A 19,345-nucleotide genomic window follows, 5' to 3' on the forward strand; every position below is an offset into this window, starting at 1 on the left:
CCCCACCCCCAAACTATTTGAATTAAGTTTTTTTTTATCTTACATTGATCTTTTGATGTCGTCCCTTAACATGTATATGTTAAACTTAAGTCGTTTTTTATGTTTGTTTGAAACGATACAGTTTCAGTTACCATGACCCTTAAAGCCGTTGGTTTCAATTCTAGTCATAACGTTTAACAAAATCATTACAAATATAACATGCATTAATTGTTTCAAATCAGTAAAATCTTCGCTTAGGTACAACAGAAAATTGGCTTTACATGAACAATAAAAATACATAAGCAAAAGTACAGTAACAAGCTCATTACATATAATAAAATTTATTGATGAAATTATCACTACTCACCTTGTAAATTTCAAAGGAACAGAAAATTAAAATGATGCGAGGTCATTCAGGATCTGTGATTGCTTTTGTTTCCTGAAAATATGTAAGAGTGTTAATAATACAGGATATTTACAAAATTCTACACAATATAGGCAATGCTAAATACAATTAACAAAACCTACTTTTGTCAATAGAAACAAGGAATGTCAAAATATGTATTAACCTTCTATCCTAAAATGTCAGCAAACCATCGTTTCGTACTTTTAAATACAAATTGTCCATGTTTTCATTTCTCAGCGTGTTTTTTCTTCAAAACATAAATGCTTTATTATATATAACTATCATCTGAAAGTTGCTGTCTCATATCCCTTTGTATTTAAATTGTTTATCCCGTGACTTTCATGTGCGTATATGTCATCATTTCACAAGCTAGTCATGACTGGGGAAAAATAACTCAATCCTAATTCACAATTATCTAGCTAATTAATTCTAATATCAGACAATCAATAGAAAATAAAAGATTAAAAATGAGTTATTTCATTGTTGGCAAAACTCCAAGGCCATTTTGGTCGCGACAAATTAAAGAATGAAAGATCTTATACTTATGGTTCATGCATTTGTTATGGGATTGAAAACGTTTTGTACGTTTTTTTTTAAATTACCACATATAGTCAATGCTACTGGCTGATCTAAAATTTGTTATTGCAAAAATGCCACTATGCAGAAATAACCGCAATCGCATCACATTTTCGAATAATTGAATTTTCATTGTGATGAGATATAAGTGCTATAAATTCTTTTCTAATAGAATTCAATGTCCCAAATTTATCAAAACATGAATATCTTTCGAATTTCTGATGTACAGTAGTTGTCGTTTGTTTATGTAATTTATACGTGTTTCTCGTTTCTCGATTTTTATATAGATTAGACCGTTGGTTTTCTCGTTTGCATGGTTTTGGGGCCCTTTATAGCTTTTTGTTCGTTGTGAGCCAAGGTTCCGTGTTGAAGGCCGTACATTAACCTATAATAGTTAACTTTTATAAATTGTTATTTGATGGAGAGTTGTCTCATTGGCACTCACACCACATCTTCCTATAGCTAATCAATTCAGATAAAACAAAGTATGATTATGGCTGCAGCACTTTAGTCTTACTTCGAAATGCACAATGTATTATAAAGATGAAGAACGAAGTGGAGATACTCAATGCAACCACTGAAATTGTGTCTATATAAAAAAAGAAAATGTGGTATGATTGCCAATGAGACAACTATCCACAAAAGACCAAAATGACACAGACATTAACAATTATAGGTCACCATACGGCCTTCAACAATGAGCAAAGCCCATACCGCATAGGCAGCTATAAAAGGCCCGATAAGACCATGTAAAACAATTCAAACGAGACAATTAACGGCATTATTTATGTAAAAAAAAAATGAACGAAAAACAAATATGTAACACATAAACAAACGACAACCACTGAATTACAGGCTCCTGACTTGGGACATGCACATACATAATAATGTGGCGGGGTAAAACATGTTAGCGGGATCCCAACCCTCCCCTTAACCTAGGACAGTGGTATAACAGTACAACATAAGAACGAACTATAAAAATCAGTTGAAAAAGGCTTAACTCATCAGATGGACAAAAATACAAGTGGACTTGGCCCGGTACTTATACATTCCCGACACCAAAAGACACAATACACAGATCTGAGAGTACTCGCAGTTATCTGACAGCTATTTCAAAGCCACTAACAACTAATAAAAAAAATCATGCAACTAAGACTAAACTATCAATCCGTACACATCCAACATCCAATGGATTTAGTGTAAAAACGTCATAAACAGCCAGAGAAAAACATGACCTTGTGCAATGCCATGTTACAGGTATCTTCGATCTGTCAATTTTTTTGTCTTTGACATTTAAAGATTAGACAAATGTGTGTTTAAATTTTTATGTTATACCTACTATAGCAACTGTCAATTTTCTCATCCTGAAGTCAAATCATATTTATTCTGCATATAAATCATGATATTCCCCGCAATAAAGGCAACACTAGTATACCGCTCTTCAAAAGTCATAGATCGATTGAGAGAAAACAAACGGTTGACAAACTAAAACCGAGGGAAATACATCAACTATAAGTGGGAAACAACTGAACAACATAAACACTGAAGTGCAACAAAAACAAACGCCAATGCAACATACATTGATACGAACTATTAGATAACTGCCAAATTCCGAAATTAGTACAGGACTTTTTAAGAAACATGGTTTTGTGGCTAGCCAAACCTTGTGCTTAATAACAATGTTAAAAATAACGCTAAAATGCAACAATCTAATGTGAGAATAATGTCTTCAATTGCAAAAATGCAAGCCAGTAGATAAAAATCAAGTTACAGTTTTCTGAAATGTTACCACACTTACAACATGTACAATTTCCAGTTTGAGTACTTCGTACTAACACTCAACGAAAATTTAGTGAAGATCAACTGACTTATTAACTGTAAGATTGATTATGCGTGGGAGTATAATTATGTTAATTTGTCAGCATATGGAAAGACTTATATTCTCGAGAAACATCCTGTCATACTAAATTTAATCGCAAATGTATAATCATTAACCAATCTTTAATTACTTATTTTTTTTTTGATTTTGTAGTACATATGAACTATTAAATTAGTTCATTTTAATTAGGTATCGTAATAAACGGATATAGTAATAACATGAATAAGCACACGAAATACTGACAAGGATTTAAACCAAATTGAAAACTTTCCATAAGTCCTTTTTCTGTGAAAGAATTAGCAATTAGTAATAGTTATCCCACGAGGACGCGGTGTGTAAGTGTATTACTAAGATCATCCTAATGGCTAGTAGGTGATTTTACACTGACACACCAAGTCCGAAAGGGATAACTATTTTACAACCCAGCTGTTCTATATTAGAAAAAGAACAATTTACGGTTCATAAAATCTAATTTAGAACGTCACATAATCATCATAATATACTTTATATGGTATTTACCCTGTATGAACCCCAAATACAAAGTTAAAATATGTTATTTTCTAATTCATAACTTCAAGCGAACATAAATTATTTACAAAATAAACTCAACACCTTTGTATGGGATCAGCTCGCCTGACAGTGTGCAGCAAAGCTTTAATTTTATCAAAGACAAATGCAACGTAAAAAATGTTCATCAGTGTTACTGTCTGCCTAGGCCGCTGCAGGTAACAAACACAAAAACCAATCTACAAAAATAAAAACAATTTTCATTTTGTACGAAAATACATTTTATGAATCAAATAAAGATTCTGTTCTTACACACATTATTATTCACATTAATAAAAAATAACACAAATAAAATACATTAAGTCGGGTGGGAGGGTGGGAAACTTTACTGCACCAAAAGACAATATCTTTAATATACAAAACCGCCAAAAGTATAGCACGAAATATTTGAAATGACCTTATTCAAATATTATGGTCAGTTCTAACTCGACCAATGAAAAACATTTAACCTATTATATACTTTCAAACACGTGTAATTTTATAAACAAATACACGTGGTAATGTTTTCATACCGGTGTACATAACTTTAATAAATATATTTAAACTAGCAGTTAGTTTGTGTTCATTCGTCCAGGTGTAGGCCTAGGGTATGACTCGTTGGTATATATGCTAAAGATCTTGAGTTCGATTCCTAACATGGATACTCGATTATTTCTATACACATTATAATAGTTAGTCTTTTCTGTATAAATATTTTTAAGTTTTATTGTCGATTTGACATTCCCATCAAAATGTTACAGAAAAAAAGAAAGCATGCATAATATAAGAAACTCAAGCTAGGGTGATCTGGATTAGATGGTCGGGCTCAGATCACCCCTGGTAGAACAAAGGAGCTGGAATCAGTGGCGGATCCAGAACTTTCCTTAATTAGGGAGGGCCCGCTGACTGACCTAAGTAAGGGGGGCCCGCTCCAGTCATGCTTCAATGATTCCCTATCTAATCAACCAAATTTTTCCCACGAAAGGGGCCTGCCCCTCCCCCGGATCCGCCTATGGGAATTTTAATTTTAATGAATAGTATAACAAAATAAAACTGAATCCCAAAGGAGTAAAAACGTCAATGGAAAATAACAAATTAGTTTTTTTTTTTATTAACAACAGAACGAGTCAAAAACAATCGTTATATTCCTAAATTTAAAGATTCATTTTTCGACGGAAATTTAGACTGTCAAGTTTATACCTAGTCATATACAGCATTTATGAAATATTCTATTAAAAAAGGTTGAAATTAACGACTGGAAAACAAACTTATTTTGCATTTGGTTGCTTCCTCATTGACTTTTACTACACATGTTCTTCGTAAACTTTTTACTGAAAAAGATAGAGATTATTACATTGTATTTCTGTGTTGTATCTATTTTGGATGGAACATCTACACTATCAAAGAATAAAGATGCAGCTTGAGCTTTTCTAAATGTGTCGTTACCTTTACACATGGATAAGGATAGATATAAAAAAAAATTGTCTAAAAGAGGAAAATTTGATCTAAACCTTTAATTGTTATTTTCTTTTTTTTTAAATTTCATATCGAAATAAGTAAATGAGGTATGGGCGCCAATGAGACAACTCTCTATCCAAGTCTTCTATTGTCAGGTTATATATTTTCGTGTATTTCATTATTATAAATTTAGTCAGTCACTAAAAAAGTTAAGCATCTGTTTGATTTTTTTGAGTTAATTGAGTGTTTGTGATTGTATTTTGTTTTTAAATATATTTCATTATAAGAAGCCATTTTTTAACTTCAATATTGTTTCCTACCCCTCTATGATAATGCACCTGTCATTTGCTGACAGATTATATATAGAGTAGCAAAATATGAGCATAAAACCGAAGTCGGTGAAATGTTTGATTAAAAACAATTAAAGTGCGTTGTTAGAAATTACTTGTTACTGAGGTATATTGTTTGAAAAAAAATGTTTTTAAAAGAGAGATGACAAAGCAGTGTGTAGACTTATATATGTTATCTTTCGTCCGAGAAATTGCGATTTATCTGCAATTTGTAACTAATTGACTTTAAAGTAGGTGTTATTATTGATGCATCCAGTATAATCCTGGCACCTCAAGTTTTTTTCTCCATCTTTACAATTCTATTATTTCAATTTCTTTTTACAAAATATCCCAATATCGAGCAACAGAAATCAAATACGGGCAGAATATATGCACCAATTTGCTACTACTAACTAACTAAAATATATATATAAAACCAGGTTAAATCCACCATTCTCTGTATAAGAAAATCCCTGTACCAAGATTTGAATTTTCCTCGGAGTTCAGTATTTTTGTGATCTTATTTTTTGCACTTGTCATAGTTACATTAGCTTTTATTAGCTGCAAGTGTCTTTATGTTGTTTTTTTTGTCCGGCCATTTCAAAAAGTTGTTCACACTTCGTTCTATAGTTGTGCTGCTACAATGTTTCTGGTTATATCATGTAAATCCTTTGAAAACTCGCATGCAAATTGTCAGTTCATCGAGTTATCAAGTTATTTCTGTACCCTTTTTCTTACTATACGGTAAGAAGTTGCCCATTGTTCCAGACAATATGGTGACCTTAGGGGACGACCGTTTGATATTCGGGGGCGGGCGTGGGGGGGGGGGGGGGGGGTGTCAGGAGGATTTGTTTTTGATCGGTTACTAGTATTTATTTTTGTAAACTAAGAGGACAGCTTATTCATTTTCTGCACTATTGGAGCAAGATTTTTCATTTTCATTAAAGCAAGGGACTGATTATCCATTTTCACAACTATATTTATGAAATTCGAAAACATGTACAATTTTTAAATGATTTGTTAATTATAAATATTACATGTATAGTCAAGTCATTATGTACCATTTAATCAGAATTAATCATCATCCTCTGCAGAAATGAATCTTTTATATTCGCAACTGCATATACATGTTTTGCATACATACATAGTATTAAGGTTTGGTTGTAACTAGCCTCTTTTAAAAGTATGGGCAAACCTATTCCGCCGATCGAAGCGAGAATTTTTTTTTTTTAAGGGTTTTGGAGCCACTGACGGCCTAAGAAGCTATTGAACAAATGATGCAAAATCATGCTTTCTGGGTGTTCTGAAGACCCTTTCATAATCTGAAAATGCAAGTTTTGTTTTAATAATTTTTTGACAATATTTTGGTCTCATAGCTAAATGTATAAATTCAATGTAAAACATAAGTTTCTAGGGACAACATCAAAAGACCAATGTGCATGATAAAGCAAAAATGGAATTCACATAGTTAAGTCAGTGGCTGCTGGTTTTTTTTAACTCGTGATCAAGTTCATGACGAAATTACTAGATTACAAAAGGAATGCAACACTAACAGAATACAGAAGGACAATCAATGAACAAAAGACAAATAAATAAGAAACATTGACCCCGAAAAATCAGGGCTACGTGTGAGGGAAAACAGAACTTGCTTCTTGCAAGGCACTCGCCATTAACACAATTTGGTATGGAGACAAGCATTCGGTTTTAACATTTCCTACTGTAGTCATTTGACTCAATGTAGTTTAATATTGCCCTGTTAAAATAAAAGTGAGGTAAGGTTTCCTGGGACAATATACCTCAAATTAAATGAAACTAATTTTCAGACGTTTTAAGTATATTTTTAAATAATATTTATACTTTTATTATCCAAAAAATTGCATTGAGAAGTGTTTCCCGATTTTTTTGGGGGAAAAGATTAATTTATGAAGAATCTGTTGCCATCTCATACTGAGTTATTTATTTTCAATACATTACAAGTCAGGTAATTTATTTTTAAACTACCACAGAACAAACCATTTATTTTTGTGATTATCAAGGCTGGCTGAGTTATTAATTTTCAAAATCCTCGGCCGGATGATTAACCAAAAAATTGTTAATTATTTGAATCACATGTAAAAGGGGGTATCTTCCTAATTAGGTGTACGGGGATGTGCCAACTCTACTTAATTGCCGTACCTCAGAGCAAGGAATTGTATATTTAAATATAAATTGTTCGTGATTGATATAAATATCCTATCAGTCACACTAACAATAATAAAAGAATTACAAAAACTTTTTCCCGCCAAATTTTGTTTGAAGATTCAAAAGAAGCTCCGAATGACAAGTCATGTGATTTCGGTGGAAACTGAAAGTAGGAATATGGGCAGTATTTGTAACAAGGCTGTTGGTGTATTTTTCGAGTATGACACGCCGAGAATAGTTCATATTCGTAGCAAAAAAGTCGGCGTGATCAATCGTTTGATACAGCTCATAATAATTGGATATGTCATTGGGTAAGAAATGTACAACAGTCAAATGTCTTACCATGTTACAAGTTACACACACCAATCCCAAAACAGCAAAAGACATGTGATGTATTATAAATAAATTATATCTTGGACTAATACCACAGACACTCGTCTCACAAAAACATATTTCCTTTATAATATAAACCTTCATACTACCTTTATGTTATATAGAGGATCCTGATCCCGAAATCACGGACGTTAAAGACATGAAATCCTGGGGTCCCAAATTTAAATAAACGTAAATCCCAACATTCTGAAATTTGAAAAAAAGAAGTCCTGGATCCCGGAAAGTGTCAATCCAGTAATCCCCATCTTAAAAACAACTGATCCCAGAGTTCCAATAAAGGTCCTGTCCCCTCTCTTTAAGGAGGCTCGAGGGTATAAAAATTTCAGAAAAAATCAAACATTTGTTTTTCATTACAAATTTTATTTATTTCATTTTGTAGTTGTTACTTTATCATATGGCACAAAAATCATTCAAAACAATCAATTCGTGTTGGCCCCAGATGACTTTTAAAATGTATACATCATTGAAAAAGTTCCAAATTATCTCCCTTTGGTGGAAAAATGCCATTTTTTGGCTCTAAAATTGAAGGCCCAAGACCACAATTAATGACACCGCTTTTCGTTGTCCACGAATATAGTTCCTTTTAATTAGAGTGTATTTTTCCTTAATTTTTTTTCTTTCCTTTCCTCACTCATTCCTTAAATCTTTTTGGGTGGAAATGAAAGAAGAGAGGTCAAATAAATTTTTGGAGGTTGTATTTTAACTGATTTTGATATGGAATGAGTGATTAGGTCAAGTGCAAAAAGGTGATATTTACAGTTTTCGGAACATCTCTTGACTTGTCAATAGGGGTATGGATGTGTATTGGCTAAATTTGTAAAAGTGATTGCTTCAATCTTTCTGAATTTTGGATATATATTTGGACTAGGACAATACATTACACACACAAAAAATTGGACAAAAGTGCATGGTGCAATTTTTTTAATGATGCAAAAGGTTATAAAGAACTGATAGAGGAATTAATTGTGGTCTGTGGCCTAAGAGGTGCATTTCAGCAAATTTAGAATTTTTACTTTGGCATCTTTTCTGAATGATCTATTGGTATTGATTTGTCAAACTATATGAGAAGAAATGATTTTCACTTTCATTTGATAGAAATTTTGTGAAAAAGTCACTTTTCAGGTTAAATGCCTAAAATGTAGCTTTTTCACTTTTTTCACTATTTTTTCAAAAACAGCATGCTTAATTTCTCTCTGACAGTTTTTTTCTGGTATCTATTTGTGTTTGTGGTATTTATTTCAGTTGTTTAACTTATTTGTGAACTCTGAACACAAAAAAAAAGTAGATAAAAACATAAAAAGAGTGCAAAATGTGCTGTTTTAATAGTCTAAGTCTAACGGTCAGTATACGCAGCAGGTGAAATGTGAAGTTCTATGCACTTAAAAGTTGTATTCCAAAACAGATTGCACTGAACCTACATCAAAAACACTTATTACTGGTTGCTTAACCATTTCTGTTTTACAGACTACCTTTACTTTCTTCTGTTGGATAGCTAGTGGTTTAAATATTGGCCTTTTAAGGCTGACATTTCATTCAGTTTTTAAACAGTAAAGTTAATAAACTTTGCATCAGACCATACTGTCTGTATATATAGTTGAAAGTGACAGTCTTGTTACATCCAGGCTCCATGTTTTATCATATCTGAGCACAGATTTTAGCAAAAAGAAGTATATCTCCATCTCCCATATCATTTATATGCTTTTAAATATGCAAATGTGGGGAACGGCCTAAACTGGCAATCTGTTTTTTTAAGCATAACATTGCTAAAGACCATTTTATCCACATGCTTTATGCTATTTGAAACTTATATTTCCATCAAAAGTACATTTATAACCTGTTAAAGTTTGTTTGATAACTTAACAACTTCAGAAAATTGTGGTAAGTGAAAAATATTACATTTGATATAAGGCCTCACCCTAATTGAAAACCTCTATTTTTTGGCACAGGCTCATATAAAATTAACTTCTGGCCATTTTGCATAAGTCTGATACATGAAATATGCTTTCTGTTGCTTTAAATAGATGTTAACTTATACATAGAGACATTAAAAAGTGTTAGTTTTGGTATCTTTTGGTTTTTAGAAGCTCAAATTTGATAGTTTTAATTGTTCTAATTCAACGCCACAATTCAGCACCCAAAATTCAGATATAAAAAATGCCACATTTTTTTTATTTGGTATCATATGGCTTTGAAACTTTGTAACCTGTTTTATAATATACTAAGCTTGAATCATGCCAAGTTTTATTAGAATTGGTCAAGTTTTAGGCCCCTAATAGGCCCAAGACCACAATTAATGACACCGCTTTTCGTTGTCCACGAATATAGTTCCTTTTAATTAGAGTGTATTTTTCCTTAATTTTTTTTCTTTCCTTTCCTCACTCATTCCTTAAATCTTTTTGGGTGGAAATGAAAGAAGAGAGGTCAAATAAATTTTTGGAGGTTGTATTTTAACTGATTTTGATATGGAATGAGTGATTAGGTCAAGTGCAAAAAGGTGATATTTACAGTTTTCGGAACATCTCTTGACTTGTCAATAGGGGTATGGATGTGTATTGGCTAAATTTGTAAAAGTGATTGCTTCAATCTTTCTGAATTTTGGATATATATTTGGACTAGGACAATACATTACACACACAAAAAATTGGACAAAAGTGCATGGTGCAATTTTTTTAATGATGCAAAAGGTTATAAAGAACTGATAGAGGAATTAATTGTGGTCTGTGGCCTGAAATATCTTTTTCAACTCATCGGTGACCTATCTTTTTTAATATAATTTCCATATAAGCTGTACTTAAACTAAATTATTGTAAAATTTTACCGATTTCTGTAATAAATTTCGTTTTTTTATTTCGATATTACCTTTTTTTCTCCTATTACTTCAACAGAAAAAACCCACCTTTACAAAAATATATGCTTCTTTGGAAGGCAGATTGTGAGCGCAAATGAACGGTGACCCCACTTTTTTATTTTATTTTTCTATTAACTATAAGATAAAGTTCATTTATAGAAAAATATAGAGAAATCCTACATAAATGATTTAGACCCGTGAACCCCCTTAAATAGTTAAATAGTATATATAGGAATTATTTTTTTCTGAGACGAGTGCCTATGACAAATACATAAAATATTCTATTTCTGAAAGATGGTTAATTATGGATTATTAGGAATCCAAAGGTGTAAAACAGTTCACATATAAATATATCGGGTGACAGGCACTGATGTTGTAACATGTGTAACACATACTGTTACACAGGTACTTGTTTCTATCCATTGGCAGGTTGACTATCAATATGTTGTAGATACCACAAAACAGTATCAGTTTTCATTGATAATTACGTAAATTTTGGATTTGTAGTTATTTCATTTATTTGCTTTCATGGTTCATGAAACATTTAAGTAAATGATAACAATTTGCTAAAAGACACTTAGATCAACCTAAATTTCATCTGGATACAGCTTAACAGCCTTAAAAAATGATTTTTTTTGGAAGATATTTACTTTTAATTAAGTCATTGTAAATTGATTCACAATAAGTGGTAGAATTAATACCCATAAATGAAGATATTTCCAAACTGCATGTAAGTTATAGGGTTGTAAAAGGCTTGACCATGCACACATATTTAGTGTGAATAATTTAATTGCTTTTGTCAATGCTTTTATCATGTTTATATCCCCATTAAAATTCAAAAAAGAAACCTTGGTTTAATTCAAAAGTATATATACACAATAATTTAATGTACAGGTATGTAGACTTTACTAGCTAGGACTAGATGACTAGTCTGAATTTTGAGCAAGATAACATAATTTAGTTTGAAAAAATAGATTTAGTCTTGGTCTGTCACACAGCAAAAGTTTTGTCTTGGGATAGATACTAAAAAGTTATTGTAAAACTTTTTATACTTCCTTGGCTGAATAATTCTCTTCTTGTAACTTTAGAGACTGAAATATTTCTGTACAGTTTTCTTCCTTGACTATACATTTGATCTTCAGTTGAAAAGATTATCATGATTATACATTGTATATATAAAATAAATTGATTAATTTTCTGCAAAATTGAATTTGTGCATATTTTATAAACAGCTAATGGTAATAATTAAGAGGTAAACATTATCATTGCAAACCTTGTAACTTATTTTCACCAAGAATGAAGTTGTTGTATTGATTGAGGAAAGATATGGTGACAACCAGTGCATTCTGGTTTCAACACAATTATTAGTAGCTGTTAACTGTTTTCAACCCACTTTGTTAACTGTTATCAGCATTTTTGCATTTTTTGTTATAAACTGTTTTTGCCAAAATCGAGGTGTTGTTAACATGTTAACTGACCCCCTATTGCCCCCCTCACATAACATCATTTACATCATTTCTACATACAATGTTTTTTTTTCTTTCAGATATGCTATAGTGTATAAAAAAGGTTACCAAGAAAATGATGCAGTGCAGAGTGCTGTCACAACAAAGTTGAAAGGTGTGGTCTATGTGAACCAATCACAATATCCAGATATTACAACATTTGTTTGGGATGTTGCTGAATATGTTGTCCCTCCACAGGTAGGTTAGGAATGAACTATTCAGTCTAAATTGTTCATGCTGCATTGTTTAAGGTAAAGTCAAACATAACTAAAGGTAACGTCTGCATTGTTTAAAGTAAAGTCAAACATAACTGATGTGTTTAGTCTGCATTGTTAAAGGTAAAATCAAACATAACTAAAGTGTTTAGTCTGCATTGTTTAAGGTAAAATCAAACATAACTAAAGTGTTTAGTCTGCATTGTTTAAGGTAAAGTCAAACATAACTAAAGTGTTTAGTCTGCATTGTTTAAGGTAAAGTCAAACATAACTAAAGTGTTTAGTCTGCATTGTTTAAGGTAAAGTCAAACATAACTAAAGTGTTTAGTCTGCATTGTTTAAGGTAAAATCAAACATAACTAAAGTGTTTAGTCTGCATTGTTTAAGGTAAAGTCAAACATAACTAAAGTGTTTAGTCTGCATTGTTTAAGGTAAAGTCAAACATAACTAAAGGTAACGTCTGCATTGTTTAAAGTAAAGTCAAACATAACTAAAGTGTTTAGTCTGCATTGTTTAAGGTAAAGTCAAACATAACTAAAGTGTTTAGTCTGCATTGTTTAAAGTAAAGTCAAACATAACTAAAGTGTTTAGTCTGCATTGTTTAAGGTAAAGTCAAACATAACTAAAGTGTTTAGTCTGCATTGTTTAAGGTAAAGTCAAACATAACTAAAGGTAACGTCTGCATTGTTTAAAGTAAAGTCAAACATAACTGATGTGTTTAGTCTGCATTGTTTAAGGTAAAATCAAACATAACTAAAGTGTTTAGTCTGCATTGTTTAAGGTAAAGTCAAACATAACTGAATTGTTTAGTCTGCATTGTTTAAGGTAAAATCAAACATAACTAAAGTGTTTAGTCTGCATTGTTTAAGGAAGTACACCACTAATTCATGGTCCCATTGCTTTCTATGTTAAATTCCTCCGTTTCAAGTAGGCACACCTCTTTTGTTTTAAGTTCAAACAAAGTGGCAATCATTGCATTTCAAAGCAACACTTTATGGTGTCTTGTACTGAAAAAATCAACATACCTTTAATTGCATATAAGAAAGAACTGGTTCCCGGAACTTTGGATGTACCGAAACAGGTACTTCAGATCTGACAAACAGACAAAATGTACCCTCTTTTTAAAATTTGGTGCATTTTTTTTAATATTCAAAATCAAAAGTCCAAAAGTGTTTTACAATGATCACCAGTCCTTCAGCTTTCATTTGATACCAAAAATACCTAAATATTCTACATATTTTGAAAGTTACACTCATGCGTAGGAACTATTTTGTGTTAAATATGTACTACTTTCTGGTATGTGCTTTCTGGCCGGGCCTGAATTAGTGGTGTTACACCTATAACAGAACCAAACTTGCTATATTGACTTGAGCATTACTTTATTTCATTCTATGATCTATTTCAAGCAATAAAAAACATATAAAGCTTTAGCTCAAATACTATTTTACTAATTTTAAGCTCAAATTGGACTGGTAGTAACATATGGGTTATTCAAAGAAAACTGCATATGGGTATTACCAATGGCCAATATACTTTTTTTATTCTCAATATCATTGTTTTATTTATTAATTTCTATTAGGAAAGCTATGTGCTTACCAATAGTCATATTTTAATCAGAGGTTCTTCATCAAATAAAAATATATTAGTCCAAACTTAAGACATAAATGAGAAAATTGTCCCCCCTTTTTTCTTTAAATTGGAAAAGGGCTTTTTTTTGTATAAACCATAATTCTGTGGTAAAACATAGATTATTAAGAGCAATTTTTATATCTCTCAGCTAGATAACTTGCTAAACTGGTTCAAAATTGCATGTACAGTGAGCTTTTAGAATTCTTATATTAGTGTATACCATTTGCCTAGATTGTAAAAGGCTACCATATGAAACACAAAAAACTTGAAAAATCATAAGATTATTTTGACCAAGAGCTATTTTGTACCATATACAAGTCATAAAATACATGTTTTATTGATTTCAATCACAAAAAATGCAAAAATAAGAACTTGGAGTCAAGTCTTAACTGCATGCATGTTATATGACCATAAAAGGCTAAAATACTTGTGTATGCCAATTCAAGAGCTTAAATTTCCCATAAACAGGATGTTTCACCAAAAAAAGATGATTAAACATGATTACTGACATCAAATTTGACTTATTTTCATTGGAATAGGTACAACTTCTAAAAATTGGATTTCTGATGATTCTCTGTAATAGGAAGTACACCACTAATTCATGGTCCCATTGCTTTCTATGTTAAATTCCTCCGTTTCAAGTAGGCACACCTCTTTTGTTTTAAGTTCAAACAAAGTGGCAATCATTGCATTTCAAAGCAACACTTTATGGTGTCTTGTACTGAAAAAATCAACATACCTTTAATTGCATATAAGAAAGAACTGGTTCCCGGAACTTTGGATGTACCGAAACAGGTACTTCAGATCTGACAAACAGACAAAATGTACCCTCTTTTTAAAATTTGGTGCATTTTTTTTAATATTCAAAATCAAAAGTCCAAAAGTGTTTTACAATGATCACCAGTCCTTCAGCTTTCATTTGATACCAAAAATACCTAAATATTCTACATATTTTGAAAGTTACACTCATGCGTAGGAACTATTTTGTGTTAAATATGTACTACTTTCTGGTATGTGCTTTCTGGCCGGGCCTGAATTAGTGGTGTTACACCTTAAGGTAAAGTCAAACATAACTGAATTGTTTAGTCTGCATTGTTTGAGGTAAAGTCAAACATAAATAAAGTGTTTAGTCTGCATTGTTTAAGGTAAAGTCAAACATAACTAAAGTGTTTAGTTTGCATTGTTTAAGGTAAAGTCAAACATAACAGAAGTGTTTAGTCTGCATTGTTTTAGGTAAAGTCAAACATAACTTTGGCTAAGGGAATATAAACTCTAACCTGGTAATGTCACATTATATACCCTGCCTGATACCTAAATAACATACAACATGTTTTCACATCAAGCACACTGTGAGTGAGGGTCAGTTAAAACGTCTTAAAAGGGTTATACTGAGGTTATAGTTGTTGAATGTTAATATTTATTCCTTACACATGAATTATGTTTAATAAAATGTTTGCACAATGTCTGAATTTCATCAAACTTGGCACATTCAATAAATCTAGACAGTGTTATAAGTAAGTTTGAAGATGAAATGTAACCCTGCGTTAAACATTTTTTTATGTTCATGATATTATTTAATTCATTTTTTATTTTCAGGAGAATAATGCATTTTTTGTAATAACAAATTTGATAGAAACACCTAAACAGACGATAGGTATTTGCATTGAGGTAAGTTATTACTGCATACACATTGCATATTGTTCATATAAACAAAGTAAATGGGGAATATTGGAGTAAAAGTGGGGCGAAGGATACCCTGGCCAGTTCTCAGAAACCATCGAATATAATACAATATTATTTGGTATGCAACAGAGCATAGATTAGTTATTATTATATTACAGGAGGAGGGCTACACTGATTTAGAATAATTTATAGTCATGATAGTCGCTTTGTTTGGTTTTCAAACTTCATTGTTGATTATAAGATTTGTGGAAATCTAAACAGTCTTATCGAAATACTATGACCTATATGTACTTTGATTCATTGATTTGTTCACAATTCTACATTCAAGTTCAGATTTATAATAGTACAAATATACAATCATAACATTATTTATATTTTTCATTTCCAGGATATTGTTACATATATTTTATAACAATTTCAATATGTTCAAAGAAAAGATAAGGGAGGAAAAATACAAACATGAAACTAAAAATCATTCTCTCATTTTAGAAAAACCCAATGCTTACAACCCATATACTAAATATTTTAGATATTCTAGAATGTGTTATTGTCTTAAGTTAAAATACTTATGATAGGAATAGTCTGCATATCCAAAGAAGAACATTTACATTGTTTTATACAATTTACAAAAGTTTTCACCAAAACGATGGTGTTTGCATTTGTTACAGACCAAAATGTTTAATGTATGTACTGATTCAAACAGAGATAGTGTTTATATTTTAGGATCCTAAGGTGTTAGGTTCTAACTGTACGACATCCAGTCAATGTCCGACAGGAAAAGTCCTTCCAGCTGGAAATGGTAAGTAAAGGTATAAGGTTCTAATTGTAATACATCTAGTCAGTGTCCAGCAGGAAAAGTCTATGAAAATGATTTGTATGAATGAAAAGTGCTTTGTCCTGAAGTTGATAAATTCTTTTTTTTAGGTCTAAACATTGTGGAACTAATCGCTAAATTTAACAATAAAGTCCTGCTTTTGAAAATCTTCAAATGAGAAATACATTTACATTGCCAATTATTTTATCGTCATTTTTGGGGAATTATTATAACTTTCTGGTAATGATGATTGGTCCTTACTTACTAAAATAATGATCATGTTTTTGCAAAAATCTAAAAAAAAAAGATCCCAAAGTTTAATTATCAGTAGCCTTTAATAAAGAAAAATATCAAATTTAACATCAGCATCACAAATTGTTAACAGTCATTGACAGTTGTACAATTTGACAAGTGTCATCTTCCACTCATGCTCTTTTTCATAATTTTAAAAATGTGCTCTCAGCCAAATGGCATGTAAAGTTATTGTGAACAAAGTTCTGTCAGAAAGTATGTCAGGTTTCCTCACATATTCAAAACTGGAAGAACCGTGGCACATATCTGTGATCTCTTTTCTATGCAATGTAATTAACATTTTTAACAGGCTGTAAATATAGTGTGGCTTCAATCATCACATTTTCATACATTCCAGGTATTGAGAAATAAAAACCATAATAAATAAGCTCACATGATCACTACTGCAATTGAAATTGGCTTTTGCTCCATGACCTACAAATGTTATAGTATTGTTGACGAAGCAAAATGTATTTGTAAAAATAACTTATTTCCTTAATTTTGATACTTATATGAAAATATGCAATAATGTACTGTGTACAGGATTAATTGCACAAAACTAATAACCTTCAAATTATTTTTTTCATTAGGTGTATTAACAGGAGAATGTAATACTACTGCTGGACTTTGTTTGATACGAGCATGGTGTCCTGTAGAGAATGGTGCTGCTAAAGCGTAAATTTTATTTTTTGCATCACACTTAAGTTAGCATAATACAAAGATTTTTCATCCCCAATCAGACATCTTTAAACTGAGGTAATTCCACTCATCCTTCTTTAAATTTTATAAATGAGGTACCAAAAGAAAGACGAAGGATTAATCTTTCAAATTGTGATAATTTCATTTTGACATAATTATTACATAATTAATTGTTATGTAATTAGTTGCTATATTGAATGAATTTAGCTTCTTTGTTATTCATAGCATCCCAAAATATTTTATAGATTCTTGCACAACACAGTTTGACCTCTTTTATGTTCTTGATAATGATTTTTTTGTCTGATTTCTTTCAGACCTGACCCACCAGCACTTCTAGGATCAAAAGATTTTACAGTGTTTATCAAAAACAATATACAGTTTCCTAAGTTTAAAGTGAAGAGGTAAGACTACTATCTACTACAAAAATTAACAACTGCAGGTCACAATACAGCCTACAACCATGAGCATAAGCCCAAACTGCATAGTCAGCTATTTAATATTTGATATGACATTTAGGTAAGAGAATTCAAACGAGATAACTAACAGCCTAATTTATGTACCAAAGAGCAGACATCAGCCGAAGGACACTGATGGGTTTTCAACGTAGCAAGAAAATCCTGCAACCGAAATGTCTTTTTATATGTTAATGATGTTTGGTTATTTTCTGGCACATTGTGATAGAGTGTGTCACAAATTAGGTTGACATGTCTGTCTCCTTCACAACCTTCTCTCTACATCCCCATAATAAAATGCCCAAAGTTGTGTTAGACTCAGAACTTTTGAATGTACTTAAAGGATATTAATTATACTTGCTTACCTATTTACTATTTGATAACTATTTACACCACTGGGTCAATGCCACTGCTGGTGGATGTTTTGTCCCTCAGTGTTTCACCAGCCCAGTAGTGGGTGTTGACATCAATATCAATTATATGGTCATTTTTATAAATTTACTGTGTGCAGCAGTATGAATTATTCGAAATACTAAGGATTTTCTTATCCCAGGCATAGATTACCTTAGTATGTAAATAAGAAATGACTTTATTTAAAGAGCCGTAGCCGTATATATTTCAACTTTACCTCCTTATATATTCAAATATGTATGCTTTGAAAGTTGTTAATAGAAATTGATATTATTGCATAGCAATATAATATTACCCACTGAAAGTAACCAAAAGTTAGCGTGCAATAAATTCTAATATTGCACTAGTGCAATAAATCTTCAAAATTCATGACGTCATCAACGACAAAATCTTAGTTTACACCAATTTTTACTTTCAAATATTATATTTCTATACAATAAAAGGGTTATTGCATGAATATTGGGGAATATTGTCCCTCGTAGAACATAAATTGCACTCGCAAGCTCGTGCAATATAAAATTCTACTCGGGACAATATTCCCCAATATTCATGCAATAACCCTATATTATTGCATAGCAATACAATATTACCCATAGAAAGTAACCAAAAGGGAGCATGCAATAAATTCTAATATTGCACTAGTGCAACAAATCTTCAAAATTCATGATGTCATCAACATCAAAATCTTAGTCAAAATCAATTTTTACTTTCATCATGTTCATATTGTTATACAATAAAAGGGTAATTGCATGAATATTGGTGAATATTGTCCCTCGTAGAACATATATTGCACTCGCAAGCTCGTGCAATATAAAATTCTACTCAGGACAATATTTCCCAATATTCATGCAATAACCCTATAATATTATTGCCCAACATTGTTATTTTTATCTGCAAGGTCAAGGTGAATAGTTTGAATAATATTCATAGTCCTATTTTTGAATGCATTAAGGGAAATGAATGATGCTTGGTATTATTGATGTTCAATAATGTAAAGTATGTTGTGAATTAGGTTGAATTATTTGTCTTCTATGTTAAGGTCTGTATATTA

General features: G+C 31.4%; 2 protein-coding genes across 12 annotated transcripts in view; one reads left to right on the forward strand and one right to left on the reverse strand.

The window, feature by feature from the left end:
* LOC139528479 (nitric oxide synthase, salivary gland-like) overlaps positions 1-672 on the reverse strand; it is a 123,963-nt gene extending 123,291 nt beyond the window's left edge. For 2 of the 3 annotated variants that reach the window (XM_071324474.1, XM_071324484.1), the window contains exons 1-2: positions 549-672; positions 347-418 (exon numbers count right to left, since the gene is read on the reverse strand). The gene's annotated coding sequence lies outside the window, so the exon portion shown is untranslated. The remainder of the gene's footprint in view (positions 1-346; positions 419-548) is intronic. The other variant, XM_071324477.1, reaches the window with a different exon arrangement.
* A 6,823-nt stretch (positions 673-7,495) lies between these two features.
* LOC139528497 (P2X purinoceptor 4-like) overlaps positions 7,496-19,345 on the forward strand; it is a 29,657-nt gene continuing 17,807 nt past the window's right edge. For 5 of the 9 annotated variants that reach the window (XM_071324507.1, XM_071324506.1, XM_071324511.1 and 2 more), the window contains exons 1-6: positions 7,496-7,665; positions 12,142-12,298; positions 15,541-15,612; positions 16,351-16,426; positions 17,323-17,407; positions 17,746-17,832. In XM_071324507.1, coding sequence (XP_071180608.1) covers positions 7,532-7,665; positions 12,142-12,298; positions 15,541-15,612; positions 16,351-16,426; positions 17,323-17,407; positions 17,746-17,832 — 611 coding nt within the window. In that variant the 5' untranslated portion in view covers positions 7,496-7,531. The remainder of the gene's footprint in view (positions 7,666-12,141; positions 12,299-15,540; positions 15,613-16,350; positions 16,427-17,322; positions 17,408-17,745; positions 17,833-19,345) is intronic. The other 4 variants (XM_071324505.1, XM_071324509.1, XM_071324508.1 and 1 more) reach the window with 1 other exon arrangement.

Source organism: Mytilus edulis, chromosome 6 (assembly GCF_963676685.1).
Source record: "Mytilus edulis chromosome 6, xbMytEdul2.2, whole genome shotgun sequence".
Taxonomy (NCBI): Eukaryota; Metazoa; Mollusca; class Bivalvia; order Mytilida; family Mytilidae; genus Mytilus; species Mytilus edulis.